The sequence below is a fragment of the Drosophila sechellia genome, chromosome 2L, assembly GCF_004382195.2.
Source record: "Drosophila sechellia strain sech25 chromosome 2L, ASM438219v1, whole genome shotgun sequence".
Classification (NCBI taxonomy): Eukaryota; Metazoa; Arthropoda; class Insecta; order Diptera; family Drosophilidae; genus Drosophila; species Drosophila sechellia.
Window position 1 is genome coordinate 8904269 of NC_045949.1, and position 18661 is coordinate 8922929.

An 18661-nucleotide genomic window follows, 5' to 3' on the forward strand; every position below is an offset into this window, starting at 1 on the left:
CCGGGTTGCATGTGGCAAACTTCTGGTTCCAAACTGGCGCCCAAATGGCGGACATGTCGACGGCGGCGCCTCAATGTCAGGCCATTAAAGTTTAGTGGGCGATTTTGCATAGCGTTCTGCTGAGCCACCCACAAATCGCGCCAAGTAAGAAAGCCTGCAAAAGGATACCGAAAGTGCAGCAGACGTTTTGCTCATGCCACGCCCACACTCTTAGGCTCCCACCCATCCCCAAAAACTGTGGCCGAAGCTCATCAAGCCGAAAAAGTTTTGCCAGCGATAAATCAAATTTTTTTGGATGCTTGTTAACTCGTTCGTTTAAATTAAGTTGAACATTAAGGCGCAAACTGCTTGCTAAAATTTTATTATTTCCTGCTGGAAAAGAAAATTGTGTGGAAATGCGGCGTCGCGGCTGACAGCTAATGAAAATACCGCCGGAAAGGGCGGTGAAAATTCTTGAGGGTTTTCTAATTAGCAGAGTGTTCAACTGGGCTTGACTGCGCATTAATACATATTTTAAGCAATTGTTAATGGTTTCGTAAATCTTAAAGTTAGTTAATGAGGTATTTTCTTTAATATTGGAGGGCCTTAACACTTATTATTAGTGTATCATTCATTAAGACGTCTGATATCACTCTTAATTCTTATCAGTTCTTATTTGTTTAGTTCACTTGCCGTTGACATAGATGCAACTGAATCACAAGTAATGTATGCGTATTTGCAATTTAATCTAAAATCACATACTTGATCCCACATCTCAGCTCGTCTCGGATTTCCCCTTGACATCCATCAAATCCAAGCGACCCCACTGTGTGCAATCCCACATCAGTGCAGCCACTAACGGGTCAACAGCCCATTTCATGTGATTACTCACAAAACACAGCTCTGGGAGGATAACCTCTCCGATTCGCAGGACCCTTCCCCTAATCACAACGCCAACAAGTCCCTGGGCGCAGGACGCTTGTTATTGTCATTGTTATCAACGCTGTCACTGGAAATGGCGACACCAAAATAGCAACAGCCACAGGAGCAACTGGGACAGGACATTCTGGTTCTGCTGGTCCTGCAGTGTCTCATGTGGGCATATGTTAAACATTTTGACACTTTTGCGCACGGTTTAACCGAAAGCCTCCGACATCCGCTGAACTTTGACACTCTAATGGTAGTTGATGAGGGTTCTCCTGCCTCCGTGGAATTCCAAACTTGGCAACTATTTAAATTTAGAAATGCTAGATCCGTATTCGAAAAATCGGTTACAGTTCGCCATATTTGTAGTACACATTGGATTGTGTAATTTGTGTTGTCAGTGCGACGATAATAAGCGAACTGAAATCAACTGCCGACAGAGTTTTACATCGAATTTCCCAATTGTGGGTAGTGGACGGACTAAACCACTTTGGTGGTTCGCATCGAGCTTTGCCGTGGTTGCTATTCGATGATTTTGGGGATAGCACACGGCATGAAGTTATATCGAGACTTAATTAAGTGCCGGGTCCAGAGGACCTAATTCAACTGGGTCCTGGAGCTGGAATGGAAAATGATTGTACGGCGGTTACTAACAAATTCTAACGGATATTGGTTTCGTGTAACAAACTCCTAGTTGATTTTTGGGTTTTACATTTAAATGGAAAGAAAAACAAAGAAAACAGGTGCTGAAAAAATGTATTTTAAGCACCACTCTGTGTAACCAATTTATTTCGATGGCTTTATCTACATCTCTGCCGCCTCACACCTAAAAATGATTAATTTTAAAATTTCAATGTACTTCGATATAATCTTTGCGTTACTCATCCTCCGCTAAATATCACCTTTAACGTGCAATAAAGAATTATATAGAGACAGTTAATACCCGCGAGACAAAAAGCGGCTGGCTTATCTTAGCCACCACCCCAAAAATTTGTGTGCAAAACAATTTTCAACTCGCTTCCTTTTGGCTGACGACGAAATTTTCGGGATATACCCAATGTGGGGGAAATGTCTGAATAGGAGCATTTCCCCCACATTGTGTCTGCCAATTTACGTTATCGTTTTCAAATTGAAAATTTGCGTAATCACATTTTAAGTGAAAATCGCTTTGCAAATTAAATTAAATCGATTTCTTCAAGACGATAAAATCGGGCTGTGTGAAAATTGTTCTACCAAGAGTTGCAGGGCTTGTAAATATACATTATGGCTTTCTTTTTATTTCCGGTTTGGCACTTGAGCTTTAAGCTCTGAAATATGCATCTGTAGTTTTACTTTGGTGTCATTGCATCTCAAAGACCCATCAACGTCATCAAATCGTTAGTCAAATACGAGAAAAGAAAAAATATTTAAGTTCTTTGCTCTTCGCCCAAGTCTCTCGTGGCAATAAAAATGATGAAGTACTTTGAAAGTACTAGTAGGACTGGGCTGGAAAAAATAAGGGAAGAAGTTAGAAAAGCTTGCATTCCTGGCATATCCTTTAGTTTTTATGCATACCCAACAATGAAAAAAGGGTACATTAAGATTTCGAACGGATTGAATGATTGGGAGTAGTTTTGATTCTTATGACTTAGAATAAATACTAAATAAATTTAGAAAAATCATTTCTAGTAAATCAGCTGAACTGAAATATTAAAATATCTTTTACATATTCATCTTTCATACTAGCCTTGAACTTTCATTCAATATAAAAAAAAAAAAACAATTTATAACTTGTGTCCGTAATGTTCAAGTAATTGTATCATGTATATTTATTTTCCAACAATCTTTCTCTTATTTTTGCATCCAGTGGCAGCAGTTAATCCTCAAGGATTCACAATTAAAGAACGTAGGTCTTAGAAGTACTGAAGCTTGCATATGAATCTAAATTGTATATATTCTTAGCAAAATGCTGGTATGTGGCGAACCCTGGACCCTGTGATGATTTTGTAAAAGTCTGGGGCTACGATTATTTGACTAATCGTTGCATTTTCTTCTACTATGGAGGCTGTGGTGGAAATCCAAATCGATTTTATACGAAAGAGGAATGCTTGAAAACATGCCGGGTGTATAGACCTCCAAATCGAAAGAAAAGGGAAGAAAATTTGGACGAAGAAGAGGAGGAAGAGTTTGAGGAAGATATTGACAACTGGGACAAATGGGACAGCGAATGGGACAGGATGGAGCTATGACCATATCAATAGTAAGGGTATTCAAGACCCGCCAGGCCGAATAGACATTGGCTTCAAGTTAACTTTTGATTCGTTGTGCAAACGCATAATTTCAGTTTGAAAGAAAGAACTTCCCGTCGAGTTGGTTGTAATGCGTTTTCTTTTAGCCGTCTCCACTGCATTTTCCATCTTACTTACGACGGCTATATGTATATCTCTCTAGACGTCTGTTTGCTGCCAATCTGGGCGACGGCCATTAAGTCAAACCGTTTGAAGCAATTTGAAAGCTACCCAGACTATGCAACATATATATTTTTACAGACTCCCTGGGTTATTTATCAACAATTTTATGTGGATAGCGATGCGATTCTGACAATTTTTGACATGCAATTTGCCATTTTCCATCTGGGTGTGGAATTTGGCATTTTCCCGCAGGCTGCAATAAGTTTTGGCAGCGAATGCAGATGAGGCTCATGATGAGATGAACTCGCTATTGTCGATGCCTTGCCCAAATCCCCAGGGAAAATTCGCAACTGTCTGAGGAAGTAAACTTTCTAGTTTCCAGCTCAAATTTATGCGGTGCCGGATAATAGTCACAAAAGAAAATGCCTTGCTAATTGGAAAGAATTTTGTTTGCCCATTCTGTCCTCTTTACATGGACACTGCTCGTTAGGCTTAATTAGCAATCATAAAAGTTGTTCCCAGTTAAATGTCGAACATTCCCATTTGGTCATGTGACACTTTCGTTGCCTGTGGTGTCGGCTGGCAGGACCTGATCCTGAATTGGAGGTGTTCCCAAGCTACCTATTTAACTTTCTGCTCACGTGGCTTTTCCGCTCCATCCCACCTTTGTCAGTCCCCCAAGACTTTTATGACTGATTATGTTGTGTTTCGGCCATTTAATTGCCACTTGGCTCTGGATGTGACTACTTTTATGGTTAATGAGCAACTTGTGGTAATTTAGGGGGCTCGGGAGCTACAAGGATCAGGTGTGCAGACAATGTCTGGGTTTGATGGTCGAGCCAATTAAATGGGTAATATAAGAAGAAGGCGGGTGGAGGACATATAAATTAAAAAGAATTGCGTTGAACTTCGTCCAAAGGCGAGGACTTCGAAATAGTTTTGGTTTTCTAAACAATGAAACGCAAAGTTATAATAATAATTTTACATATAAAGGTTAATTTTCCATAAAGTCAACTAGAAATGTTTTTCGGTTTATTTAACGCTTATCTTTTGATATGTAAATCAACAACATCCAACTCTGACATCATCTGTTGCTGGTGTCCAACATCATTTGACTGTTCTGTCAGTTCAACGATTTGAAAAATCGTTCACAATAAATTAAATTTCAGACAGACTTGTTTCCGTCTCGACACTCGAGCTGATAATTTAAATAGGTCAAATATGCATTTAATTTCCGCACGAATGAAATAAATTTGTCTGGAGCTTTGTAAGCGCTCTGCCTCTCGTTCTTCCAGCCCCAGTGCCTCCAGCTGTCAAATACATAAAGCACAAGCAAAGTGTGCCTGGCTGACTGACTCGCAGCGAATGTCCTGCCCTCCTACCAGATCCTTGCCATTTCCCACTGCTCTCGAGCTCAAGAGAACACGTGTTCGGGCCACCTTCCGCCTCGACCATGGACTGCTCCGTACACTTAACTTATTTGGCTCCATTAAAATCTTGCTAAATAAATATTTAATGCGTGAACAACTGGAGAGGAGGTTGTGGGTTTGGAGGCACAGGGACCTCCCCGTGGAACCATCGGAGCAACAGCCTGGCCAGATGATTTATGACCTTCGCTCTTGCCCTGGCCTTTTGTTCAGCCTCTTCTTCTGGCCCCGACTAATGGTTCATAATTGATTTTTATGCCTATTGTGTTGGCCATCTTGCCCCAAGTCGACCATTGCTGGTCTCCTTCAAATGGCGCGTTCATAATGCGACGCACTGCACCGAGGCCCCATTACAGATGTTTTGTGTGGGTTGGGGGCGTATTAAAAACTTATAATTTCAGCCATTGGTGGTGCACATAAAGTCCATTTATTGCCACAAAATGTTGGACTAAATGAAGCAGTGGCTTTCAAATGGCTTCCTGGTTAATGTTTTAATTTGGTGCTCAAAGTATACCCGTAAATAATGAAATCGAAAATCAATGAACATGGCGAAAAGTAATGTTCTTTACTCCACTTTTAGGTTAATTTTTTTGAAATACACTATGAAACAATCAGGCCTGCCAACATTTTTTCAAGGACTCAAATACAAACAGTTTGTGTAGCCATTTTTAGGGATTTAGATCTTGTATAATATTTTCAGATACCCACCCTCAGTTCACTCACCTTCTTCCTCCCAATCCACTTGATTTAATAACACCAATAAGATGCCAAAGCCAAACAGCTAGACCCCAACGTAATTCCTTCCATGTTGCCTTCAACTAAAATCTAAATAAATAAATGTCCATTTTGGACACCTACGAACGTGGCCAGTAGCAATTCCAGGGACAGGTGATGGGGCGGGCTCTGTGGGGTAGCTGTCCATGTGGAGACTCCTTCTTACTAGGGGAGTTTGGACCCAGCATTCCGGGCATATCATGCGTTTACTTTAATAATGCGCATAAATTGGTAGTCGCATTCGGACCTTTTGACTGCTTCATTCCTCGGACACGAATTTAGAAATCGAGTGGGGAGCACGCCAGCGTTTCATTTAGCTTTTGTTTGACTTGGCACCCCAGCTCCAGTGACTCCATCTGTCTGCCCGTCTAGTCAGACATCGTTTTCGCATCCCAGTCTGACCCCGAGAATATTTTTGCCAGCGTTTAATCTTTAATTTTCCGCCACTATGTGGGGATGCCCCACCATCTGTCTGTCTATCCAACTGTCGGACCGTCCCCCAAGCCCAAACTCAATTTATTTGTTTTAGCTTCTGGTCGTGGTGAATGGTAGTAAGGTATGCCGCATTAAATTAAATACTTAGCCGCTTCTCGGCAACGCTTGGCGTAAAAATTATGCCAGCATTTAAGTGTTTAATATCCGCCGGAGACTTCTGTGGGTCCTTTTTCCTTGGCTTTACTCTGTCGGTCCGCTGTGGATATTTATTAGTTGATTTTAATGGAAAAACCCCGGCGAACACTTGGCATACATAATTGTTGCGGGCGGAGACTTATGCCAAGACATAAAACTAGGGATTGTAGGGGTGGTAGGAAAGCTGATGTCATGCAAATTACTATGAGTTTAGAGCAAATATTTTTGGATGGCGAATATTTTAGTATTAAAGTCTGAGGATTATTAAAGCTCTTTTAAATCCATAAGTAGGAATTTTGCTGCACGGAGTGAAGAGTTGTGACAGCTAAGAAAGTTCGTATGTTTTCTTTTTTTACTTAAAATTGTGCCCCTCCTTTCCATTTATCTCTGCTAAAACTAGCATGCATCCACACATAGTGGAACATAGTTCTCCTCATTGCCAACGCTAACCTGCAATTCGTAAGCCCCCTGGACAACTTTAACTATACCTCAAACGAGTCCCCACCCAATTCCTATAGACCACAATGCTTGCCTGCATTTGCTAACCAGAAAAACCCCCAAAGGAGCTACGAGCAACAAAGCTGCACTCAACACAAATGCAATCGGAGGAGGCATGGAGGACGAAAAGGACGAAGAACTCGTCCAGACCGAGGGCAAACCCAAAGTGGTATCCTATCCATTCGGCTGGACTTGCTTCTGTGGCCTGCTCCTGGCAGCAATTGTTAATAAGATTTGCACATCATTTCACGTGTCCCGGCCAACTGTCTGTCTGGGTGTTGTGCTGTATATTTGCATGCAATAAAGCCGCACGGAGTTTGGAGCTCCTTTCCCATCACCAGTATTCATTGTCTCACACTCCTCAGGGTCTATTGTCTGTTTGGCATTTTATGGCGTACATTTAAGCCGGCGACTGCAGCTGGCAAATATCAATAGGGATGGGCACCGAAACCCCATCCAAACCCTTGACTCGATTTCCGGCCGGGCTGCATGTGCAATGCCTGCTTCGGGTCTGACCATTATTGCATTTTTTATGGCATTTTTTTGACACATTTCTAATGGAATTTCCAAGGGCCAAAAGGAGTCTTGTGCCAAGAATGTCCTGGCCTTAAATATTGATAAACAATTCGGGACGGCAACAACGTAATCGGGCAATTTGTTATAAATAAATAAGAGAGTTCTCAGTTGATTCGGATTTCCTACGTTTTTCATGTTTCTAACTCCCATTTTACTTATTTATTGCAGCAGAAAACAAAATTAAATTGCTATAAAACAATGATTTGCGTATTTCCCAAGGAGGGTGCAACCCCCGAAAAAAAGAAAGATAATAAAAGGCGAAGGTCTGGGAAGATAAAATGCGACAAATTAATTGGAATTTATGGCTTGGAAGCGTGTGAAAAACTTCGAGGAAGAGATGTGTTGGAACCCCGCAGAAGATGAATGTCGATGGGGCGTCAGAGGAGGATTTAATGAACAATTAGAGAGGATTAGAGGTATCTCCCTTTTTTTTCGAAACTGACACACGCTAAAGTCCCATAAAGCCGGAGGGAAAGTTGCGATATTTTTATTTACCCCTTTTTTCCAGCGAGCTTAACTATCCATACGTAGCTTTCACAGGATGACAGAATTCACCGGCTGTTAACTTCATTCGAAATTCAAAAAGCCGAATTCAATGTGACAGCCTCCAGGCCACGGAAATTTTCTCGATAGCAAATCCATTAAAATATCAACAAAACTCAACGATGTAGGACATCAAAATGTAATTTTCGGCTTGGCACAGCTTGTGCATAATAATGAGCTTGGGTCTGAGGTGGAAATGTGCTGAGATTTTCTCTTTTTGGCCCTAAGCCTTTTGCTTAACCGCAGGTGTTTTCTGCTGGGTTATTTTCATAATAATTATGCATAGATTAGATGTACTCAAGACAGCTTACATGGCATATAAACGAGCTTTAGCGCGGTCTAGACTTAAATTTATTTTAAAGAATAACAACTGTGCAGCATATTTTATTTATATTTCTCTGGTACTTGGCACGTTTCATCTGAAAACTCGATGACTCAATTTAGCTCCGGACACATTTTTTCTACACGATAGAGAGAAAATGGAAAAGGAAAATTCGTTCATTGATTTTCATTAGCCAAACAGAATTTCCGTTTCCTTTCTCGATTCAATTCCAAGTCCAAAACCCGACATTTTACCAATGCCAGGGTTAAGCTAGACCGGAGCCCAAGTTCAAGGGGAAAGTGAAAAATCTCAGACACAAATAAAGCTTCCACTTGCATACCTGATGTCATTTTGTCCTCATACAATGTTTTTGGGTTTTTGACTTTAACTTTCCAGCAGCAGTATCTCCATAGCTTGCCACAGCCCCTGACATGAACTAATTGCAAGTTATTTTCCCCAACTCCGCCTGTGGCTGCCACTGCTGCTCCTGCAGCTCCTGCAGCTCCTGTTGATGTCCTTGCATGCCTGTGGAGCAGTTTTACATTATTTTATTTCTGACCGGGTCTGCAGTGGTTTTGGCTTCCCTTTTCAGCTGCCGCGCGAATAATTTGCTGTCGTCGCTGCTGTCGACACTACCGAAAGGAGAAAATTAAAAATCAGTTGCGCATTATTTATAAATTCTTTGGTTAAAAGTCAACCGCGCTGTAGAAGTAGTTTTTTTTGGATCATTAACACACACGGCTTACATATTGCCCACAGTGGTGGTTTTTGGTTTTGAATTTAAATATTTCAGAATATGTAGTTTCTGTATTTAATTCGTAACTTCAACAATATAAACGCAAAAGAAAACAGAGCAATCTTCGTCATGTGGAGCGAACCCAATAAGTTATTGCCGCCCTAAAGACGCGGCTTTAAGACATAAAGTATACGAGGCGTGTACGTGTTGGTGTTCCCCTCCTCAAATCTTCTGCCCGACTCTTACTCAATCTTTCGCTCTGTGAGCTGTCATTATTAATGCGTATAATTAGCGCACTTGATAAAGATTGATTGGACAGGCTTTATATGGGGCAGAAAGGGAAAAAGGAAACACGCCAGACATGAGACGCTCGCACACAGATGCAAACCGGAAACCACAGAGTAAGCAAATACACACACGCACAGATTGCGGCACTTGTTTATGTGGCACACGCATGACTTGAACTTAATTTCCTTATTTTAATATAAACAACAAGAGAGTTTATATCCCCTCTTGTTTTTTCATCTCGGACTAGGACTCGGCTAGACAAAAACCAGGATGTACAGGCGCTAAGAAAAGATTCACCGAAATAAAGCAATCATTGATATAAAGTATTCTAGAAGGTATCTACTCGGCTTATTTGCTGTTTATCTTTCGGTTTGCCCAGCAAACGTTTTCTTATGCTTCAGTTGCATATTTACGATTATTGTGCTCACACATTTCGTTTTATTCTCGAGCATATCTAGATTTAGTTGGAACTGCTTTGGACCAGCAAATCACTCTATATCCTGAGTTCATTATTAAACCACAGATTTAAGGCTAAGCTAGTTTCAGATACTCTGCCGAGAAGCAGATGTGTTTTTTGAACTAAAAATTTGGGTTAGCAAAGTAAAAGAAATGAGAAAACTGGTTTGGTATTTTGTGTTTTGGTAAAAGAGTTTAGTGTATTATAATATTGTAGGATATTTGTGAGTCCACGAAGCTTAATTCATATACATTTGCTGTCTTAAGCGATTTTCTTTGTACCATTTCCCTAGTTATTTCTATAGCTTTCATTCAGTCCCACCATATGGCTCCTACTCATTTCGAGAGATTCGTTTACTTTCGGGCCTACACAAATAATCCCTGACCAGGCCAACACATGTGTTTGCTGCGGTTTAGTTTGGATGTTTTATGGCGAGGGCATTTACACTAATCATGCAATTCTTGTTACAATTTTATTGGCCTCTCCCAAAAGCCTAAGCGGGCTCATTAGCACGTTGAGTGCATAGCTAATGAGCGCCAGTTGACCAGCTTTGCGTGGGACTGTACTCAGCTCCTCAAAGTAATCCGTGGAATTTGGTGGAAAATTAGCATTTCCTGGTTAAACAAAATCAGAATGAGACCAAACAAAGCCAACGAAAGTGGCAAACAAAGGAGGACAAGAAATTGAGACAATTGGCTCAATTGTCTGGCTTGACAATTGTCTTTGCCTCGAGGCCAGTAAATTGCAGATTTTGTCAACTTTTTGTCGGAAGTGTTGAAGCTGCCAAAGTTCCAAGGAGAACTTTAAAGTTGCCTCTTTGTTTTGTGTGAGTGCCCGGGGAGAGTTGTGTTTTGTTCTGCTCTGAGTTTTTGCTTTCATTAGTCAATGCAAATTATTTGCAATCAAACAAAAGTCGGAGCTACCTAATATAAAGCCAGCCAGAACTCCTCATATAAATTAAATCACAGAGGTAAAGGCGAATCACCGAGCTCATTGCCAGTTATGTGGCATTCAAATGCAAAAAAGTAAGCAAGCCAAAGGCCACAGTACAGCTTCGTCCTTTGTTCCTCCCGACTACGGTGGCATTTCATCTAAATGTTAATAAGTCTTCTGGCCCGGTTGTCTATCTTCCCCTAACAAGGTGTCACAGGGCGCTACGCCAAGGCATTTTCCACTTGGCCGCCCTGATTGAGGAGTGAAGTTGCTCGTGGGGACGCTAAATCCTGGCTACTGGCGCTTTCAGGCATACATCCTGTTTATTGGGCTGGCTTATTGATGAGTCTGCCTGGATTTTTTCCTCCCCGTCCCATTGATTCCCCTTCGGGTTTTCTTAGGTTTTTGTGTATTTTGTTTGTGGATTTAGGTTGACTAAATAGTGGCGAGCCCAAATATGCTAGAAAAGTGGGACAAAAGTTATTTAAGGCCATACAAGTACTTGACACATTGAATGTATGCGAGTCCTCCTGTCTTGATATTGATTGATTGACTTATGGGGACAGATTTGAAGATATTTGCTTTTAAAGGGAACTGTGTATAAATAAATCAATGAGTTTCTTACTTAAACGGCTTTTTTAAATTGTACACAGTTTTTACCTGGTACTTCATCCATCAGTCCCTATAAACGTTTGATCATGTTAAAATATTAGCCTTGTCAACGTAATTTTTTTTGGCCATCATATGGTAATAAAAAATTCATGTAACTAATTTAAATGCATGGAAAAACGGGCAAACATACTCACTCTCGCATCGAAATATTTCCACCGTGTCTGGTCATTTTATGCTGCTTTTTTTATTTGTAAAACGTTTTTAATTAAATTATGCGCATTAAATATTTGTCAATAATGGGTAAGTTTTGAAATTTTATTGAATTCCACTCGCGAGAAAATGCAAATGCAGCAAATCGCTGTATTGCTGCATCAACAACGCGTCAAAACAAACAATTAGTCCACGAACTCGATTAAAATTAATTTATAATCAGTTTGATGAATAAAAAAATCAATAAATGGGCACACATTATGTTTATGGTTCCGTGAACTTTAGGCATATTCTTTGCGGTGGGTGCGTATGAATTAAATTTGATGTGAGAAAGGTTGCCCTCATCAATCATAACCTTTGCCTCAAATGCGTAGAAAATCGACACGAAATCGAAATCGCTTTTGGCTTGGCCATGGAAAGTTTTCCCTCTTCTTTTTCTTTTTAGGCAAATTTTCCTGTTTACGCCTACGAAAAGTGTGTCAAGGCGAGGAACAAAAAGGACGAAACTAAGCTGAAAATAAACACAATTTCCGAACTCGCTAATCAAGGATAGCTGTCTATCGATTGGTGGTCGGCGAAGGTAAAAAGGATTGGGTAACCTAAATTATGCAAACATGTGTAAGTCATCTTGAAAATTGCGTAAAAATGCCTTAAGGCCACATTTATTTAACAAATGAAACTTTTATTTTTCATTTTTTACAACTACTGAATAGCGATATGAAACTAGGTCACCACATAAATTTTAGCTCACGTTTTGGCACTGTTTGTGCCAAAAATTCAGTCTCTTGGCATTAACATGGCAAATATTTGCCTAGTGGTATGCTGACAGTTTTATAGATGGCCTGAGAGTCGACCAAAAAAAGGGATACATTATCTGTATGGGTAAAGAAAAAGTTTTTCGAAGCCTGAACCACGACCTGGGCCAATTACAAGACAAGCAGCCATAAATTACGCACTCAAAAAAACATTCGCAGACTGCACTTGACCTCTTTGATTGTGGTCTGCTGGTCTCGACATTTGTAATAAGCGTCTGGGAGCCGACAAAACATGGAAACAACTTTTAATTGCATGGCAGATAGTACGGTAAGCCCTCGAGATGATGGAGGGAGTGGGGCATACGAGGCTAGACACACACAGCAAATTGAAATTTTCAAGCCTTGGCGCCCAAAGTTATGCGGCAAAAACTTTTTGTTATTTTCCATATAGTACACACACATGGGCTTGTTTGTTGGTGTCGAGTTGAGCAGATTTGATGGCCACCCATCTGCATTAATGACTGGCCATGAAGAGTCTGCTTCGCCATCTCACCGCTGTGCCAAATTAAATGCATAATTACTTGGTAATTGGATTTGTGGCCGGCTCAACTGGCAGTGCAAAATTTTCTAATTAAAATGTTTAGTGGCAGCTAGCCGCCTCACGATCGTCCCTTCATTCGTTCCAATATTCAAGTCTGCGGAGAGCTCCTCGATTGCCACTTGATGGCGCCAAAGCCTCAGGCACGTTTTTCACTCGGGGGTTCCCCGCCAAGTAGCTCAAGTCCCGCCCGCTGTGAGGGGCACAAACTTCAGTTACCTGCGCAACGTGGAGTGTTTTGGCTGCCATGGACCATATTAGAAATTCATAGATTGAAATTGAACAAATTTAATAAGTACCACACAGAGAATGGTATTGCTAGTTCTTACTCAAAAACACTAATAGTTTTTTAAGGGACTTAACAAAAAATTCTCGCAATTGAAAGCTTTTCACGATTACAGGGTATCCATTCCGCCACAATATTCCATTACTTCTACCCGCTTCTCTTATCTCGGAAGAAGTGGTCTTGCTCCGCTCCGTGGGAGTTTTGGAGGTACTACCTTTGCTCTAAATAAGTAACAAACACCTTGACTGGGCCTCCTCCTGCACGTTTCGTAGTAATAAATTTCTATTTTCCTGTTGCTCTGGCTTGTAGTGGCTGCGGGTGGTAAAAAGGACACGGTTTGGTAAAACGGGCAGCCAGGATGGAAGCAATCACAGTCGGGTGCATAGTTTGGCGGCTTTTAAAATTTTCATAAGGAGCGCCGGGCGTCGCATTCGTAATACAACGAAATTTATTGCACACACTCAGGCGGCATTGCCTGCCTGCTTACTTATTCATATGAAAATGCCTGATTACCGTTGGCCAAATCGTTTTGCCCAGCACCGTAGTGTGTATATAGCTCTGTATTGGTACGTGTTTGAATTATATGCCGGTCATGCTGGGAATCGGGATTTGGATCCCGAATTGGGGGACCCCCAATATTACTCCACTGCCGTAATGCGCCTGTTTGTATGGCAATTGCTGCTCTGGGCCGAATTTTTTATGAACTTGCCGGGTCATGACTTTTATGATTTGTAAGTCCATGGGTTCATAAAGCCTTTTGGTAAGTAAGCACTTACATGTCTGCAGTTCCACTCACAAGACTCATTGAATTAAGCAAAGTGATGAAATGACTATCGCAAAAGACAGAAACAAACTGGAATGCTGTAGACTTAAATTTTAAATATTTTTCTCTTTTAACATTAGTTTTCTCACTTATAATATTGCAATTCTTTTTTCCTTAGTATATAGGTTTCGTCATTTCATTTTTCCAACGATTTCCTCTATTTTCCCACACAGCGAATTATCAACCAAATGTGTTTTCCTTGTCTCTCACAAACACTTCAGGCTGTATCAATATTTTGGTTCGAATGAAAATCTCCACTCGGCTTAAAAAAGCGAAAACACACAAAGTGTGAAAGCCTTAAGGACTAGCACGTGCTCAAAATCTCAGCAGGGAAAGCACACACTCTCAACTTGCAATAAACACCTTTGCCGAGCACTAAAATATAACTTAATCCTAACGAAATTGATATGAAATTTTACAGACACACCAGCGACACACGGGGCGTATGAGTAACAGACAAACACACACAGGGCCGCAATTCAAGAAAGTTCTGCGAGGCAGAAATTTAAATTCCACTCATGAGGTGTGAAAATGTTTGTTGTGCTTCGGCTTGTAAAAGTTTTTGCTGGTCTCCCTTTCATGTTGACAGTTTTTCCCCGTTTTTCTTTTTTCATGCTCTTCCCATTTTGCTAATTTGTTGACGCTTTTTGCTGTTGTATCAACTTTGATGTTTGCTTTGATAATTTTAGATTGAAAAAGTTTGGTCCTATAACGTATCTGGTTTTTTAAAATAAACATAGGACTTTCACCACGAAAATCAATAAGACTATGATCCAGTTTTGTACTCGGATTATGTTTTGGCCGCTTTTGAGGGGACAACTCAGGCTAATTACCCACATGGAAAACTAATTCAACCTTGTTCCACATTTTCCGCTCACTGCCGCCTCCTTTGTATCTAGTGAGGACAGAACAACAATGAGGAAACCATCTCTTGAGGCTGTCAAGCCACGCCTCTTAGCATACTTTACAATTACTTTTAGCTACCACCGCCCTCCGTTTTCCGGGTAATTTTATCTCACTCATTGCCTCTCCCCCTAGCTGCTTAATTTTTACACTTGCCGCCTTCAAATGACATCCCCTGAGGTATACATATATATATATATGTACATATATATAGGCGGAAAAGCGACAGCAACAATGCCAAGAAAAAGAAAAGTGGCACAAACTTTCCTCTCTTACCCTGTCTTGAGGGTTGCTTGCCACCGTAGCCACGTGAAAGGCATAAAAATGGCTGAACAGAATTTAATAAAACCTTCTTCCATTTATTAAATTCTTCTCTTCATCGTCGCCTCTAATTTTGTTTTGCCACAAACTTTTGCCGGTTTCCCCGACAGCCGTGGCAAATGTTTATCTTGCACATATACTGGCGCAATTCATAAAGCAAACCTCAAGAAATGCAAATATCTGTAGTTGGTCTGGCAAACGCAGCAAAGGCGTCTTAACCGCAACTAAACAAGTAATTTTGCGCACATTTCACTTGTCATATGACACGTAGTTTCCTGCCAATCCCCTGCCCCTTTTCGTTTCCTTTTTTTGCTGCTCTGTCTGGGAGCGATTTTCCTACTTAGCAGCTAGGAAAAGTTGCAAGCTCGTTGCATTTTCTCCAAAACCCCAACGGCGAGTCCTCATAACGCGTGTTAAGTGCTTCCCCGACGTAGATACAAGATACAAGATACTGCAAGTTCAACTGTTTCGTCCTTTTTGCTTGTTAGTTTCCGCTTTCGCAAAAAGGTGCGCCCTGCAGCTTGCTTTTCCTGGATTTCCTCTACTCTTTTTCCATTTTTGGGAAACACTTAAAGCATATCGGTTAATATTAAGATATTTTTCCCAGCAAGTGGTGGTAATTTTCAGACATTGTCTTTATGCATTTTATAGTTGCCTCTGTTAATGGCCACGTTCAACCAATTAAAATTATAATTGGCCAACGTAAAAGCTAACTGCCAAATACATAGCGCCTTCCAGAGAAAATCTCTCTTTAAGCCCTGTTAAGTTTTCGCAGTGCACCCGACTAACTAAGTTTCATATTAAGACAGCAGCCAGACTGAGAAACGCGGGGCAGGGGTGATACATCATACATCATAAAGCAAATCAAGCGTAAGTAACACCTTGATATAAAGCTCAAGTGACGGCAAAACTCGGGACAAACAGGGCGTATACGCAATTTATATCTCTCAGCCAAGAAATGAAGTAATTAAGGTTTGTCTGGTTCCTTTCTTTAAAAACTTGTTTGATTGATCACATATTTTCTTTGCTTTGTCCACTCAAAAGTATTTCCAATTGCAACTCAATTAAGATCCCCTATCTCGGCAATAAAAGGAATTCCGGAGCTCCCGTCTTAATGACAAATGATTTGGTTTCCTTGCTGTTTATATGACCATAAATATAAAGTGAAAACCCCCAGTGTGAGTTCAAAGTTCAAAGAAAGTAGAGGGTCTACATCTTGTAATTGGCGCACAGATTGGGAGTCTGCAACATGTGTAGTGGGTGTTGTTGGGCTATAATGAAAAAGGTTGCTCTTTGAACGCCCTTTGTTGGCTTGAGGGTTTTGGGATTTCTATAGGTTCGTCCGGCTGGGAAACAGACAAATTGCCACCGATTAAGATTTTTTATCGGAGTACAGAGGGACGGCCATGAAAAATGAAGATGTTGAGTTTTTTTCTTGCAACTTGAGGTTAAATGAAGTCCTCGAAACTTCCCAAACCAATTACTCAAACTGACTTTAAGTTTAAGAAATTTAAGGACCTGTATTGCCTAAAAACTGAACATGTCCTTTATCCAATGACCTCAATATACAATTGTATTCTTTACACCTCTAATAATACCCTTTAGAGGGCTAATTAACACATTTGCTCCAACACAATCACGATGTAGCCCCATTAATTAAGTGCTAATTATGATGACATCACGACAAGACAGACAAATCCCACCCCTAATCACTTGAGCACCTATATAACGAAGCCGGAATGGGCTGTGAAATTCACACCATTGTGGATATTAACACAGACAATATGGAATTGAAATCGATGGATACGGTGGAGATGCCCATTTTTGGGAGCACTCTGAAGCTAATGAAGTTCTGGTCATATCTGTTCGTTCACAACTGGCGCCGCTATGTCGCAATGGCTCCGTACATCATTATAAACTGTACTCAGTATGTGGATATATATCTGAGCACCGAATCCTTGGACTTTATCATCAGAAATGTATACCTGGCTGTATTGTTTACCAACACAGTGGTCAGAGGTGTATTGTTATGCGTACAGCGTTTTAGCTACGAGCGTTTCATTAATGTTTTAAAAAGCTTTTACATTGAGCTGTTGGTGAGTACGAAAGATTATCTCAAAAATACATATTGCATAAGTGCAGTTTTAAAGCAATCAGATGACCCCACCATCAACCTTTTGGTCGAGGAAACCACACGTCTATCAGTTTTCATTAGTAGGATTAATTTATTAATGGGCTGCTGCACTTGCATTGGCTTTGTTACATATCCCATTTTTGGATCGGAAAGAGGTGGGCTATATAATTTCATTGGATAAATTCATTGTCAATTTCTTCTCTTGCAGTTCTGCCATATGGCATGTATTTGCCCACTATTGATGAATACAAATACGCATCACCCTACTACGAGATTTTCTTTGTGATTCAAGCCATAATGGCTCCAATGGGGTGTTGCATGTACATACCCTACACAAACATGGTAGTGACATTTACCCTTTTCGCCATTCTCATGTGTCGAGTATTGCAACATAAGTTGAGAAGCCTAGAGAAGCTGAAAATTGAACAAGTACGTGGTGAAATCATATGGTGCATAAAATATCAATTGAAATTATCCGGGTAAGCTTTTTAGAAATTGTTTTTAAAAGTCTTTTAACATTTAAAAAAAACAGATTTGTGGACGCAATGAATGCCTTGAACACCCATCTTCATTTGGTTGAGTTCCTTTGCTTTGGTGCCATGCTATGTGTTCTTCTTTTCTCCTTGATAATTGTGAGTGATGGGGATTATAAAAAAATGTAAGTTTTGTTTTTATTTCCCCCATCCAACAGGCTCAAACTATAGCTCAGACCGTCATAGTCATCGCATATATGGTAATGATATTTGCCAACAGTGTGGTCCTTTACTACGTGGCCAATGAACTATACTTCCAAGTAAGATTTTCCCACTCACTTTCTTTTAAATTTTTGTATAAGTATGGCATTTCGCAGAGCTTTGATATTGCCATTGCTGCTTATGAAAGCAATTGGATGGACTTTGATGTGGACACGCAAAAGACTTTGAAGTTCCTCATAATGCGTTCACAAAAGCCGTTGGCGGTGAAGCCTTATAGACATTTACTCAGTTATGTCCTATTGCTAACCATTATTTTCTCTTCAGATTCTGGTTGGTGGCACCTATCCCATGAACTTGAAAATGCTTCAGTCACTACTGAACGCCATTTACTCCTTCTTCACCCTTCTGCGTCGCGTTTACGGCTAAAAAACATTCGCTTACAAGGTTATCCCTCCTTTGGTGGAACAATTGCCACAATTGATTGCATTTAAGCAGCAAATGTTCCTCTCAAAGGATATTGTGGAAGGGCAAATGCGGTGCAATTGGATTGTTGCAAATGCATTCGAGGCAACTGCAACACGTCTCCGAAATATTCGAAAGGAGCGACCAACGAAATAAACTATAATAAAATTGCTTCTGTTGGATCCTTTGTTGGCTTTTCGACCACATCTTGGCTGGCAGTTGACCACGAGCGCTTCCTTTTGTTGTTGGCTCATTGTTATGCCCGGCACGTGCCATTCAGATAACTTCTATTTAAGCAAATATAAATCTAAAGTGTGCTAAATTAGATTAAAATGTTCTCGTAAAATAAACGTTGTCCAGTCTGCCGCCAGCTGATACAGGGATT

General features: G+C 40.6%; 2 protein-coding genes across 2 annotated transcripts; both read left to right on the forward strand.

Moving 5' to 3' along the window:
• Positions 1–2657: 2657 nt before the first annotated feature.
• On the forward strand, positions 2658–3251 carry LOC6611783 (kunitz-type serine protease inhibitor PILP-2). The gene is made up of 2 exons (XM_032725622.1): positions 2658–2788; positions 2845–3251. Exons 1-2 carry the CDS (start codon positions 2704–2706, stop codon positions 3129–3131), a joined length of 372 nt encoding a protein of 123 aa, XP_032581513.1. The 5' UTR covers positions 2658–2703; the 3' UTR covers positions 3132–3251.
• Positions 3252–16769: 13518 nt separating this feature from the next.
• Positions 16770–18240, forward strand: LOC6611784 (odorant receptor 30a). Its single transcript, XM_002036271.2, has 7 exons — positions 16770–17081; positions 17136–17274; positions 17328–17598; positions 17652–17751; positions 17811–17912; positions 17970–18077; positions 18139–18240. The coding sequence occupies exons 1-7, from the start codon at positions 16770–16772 to the stop codon at positions 18238–18240; spliced, it is 1134 nt and encodes a 377-aa protein (XP_002036307.2).
• Positions 18241–18661: the final 421 nt, after the last annotated feature.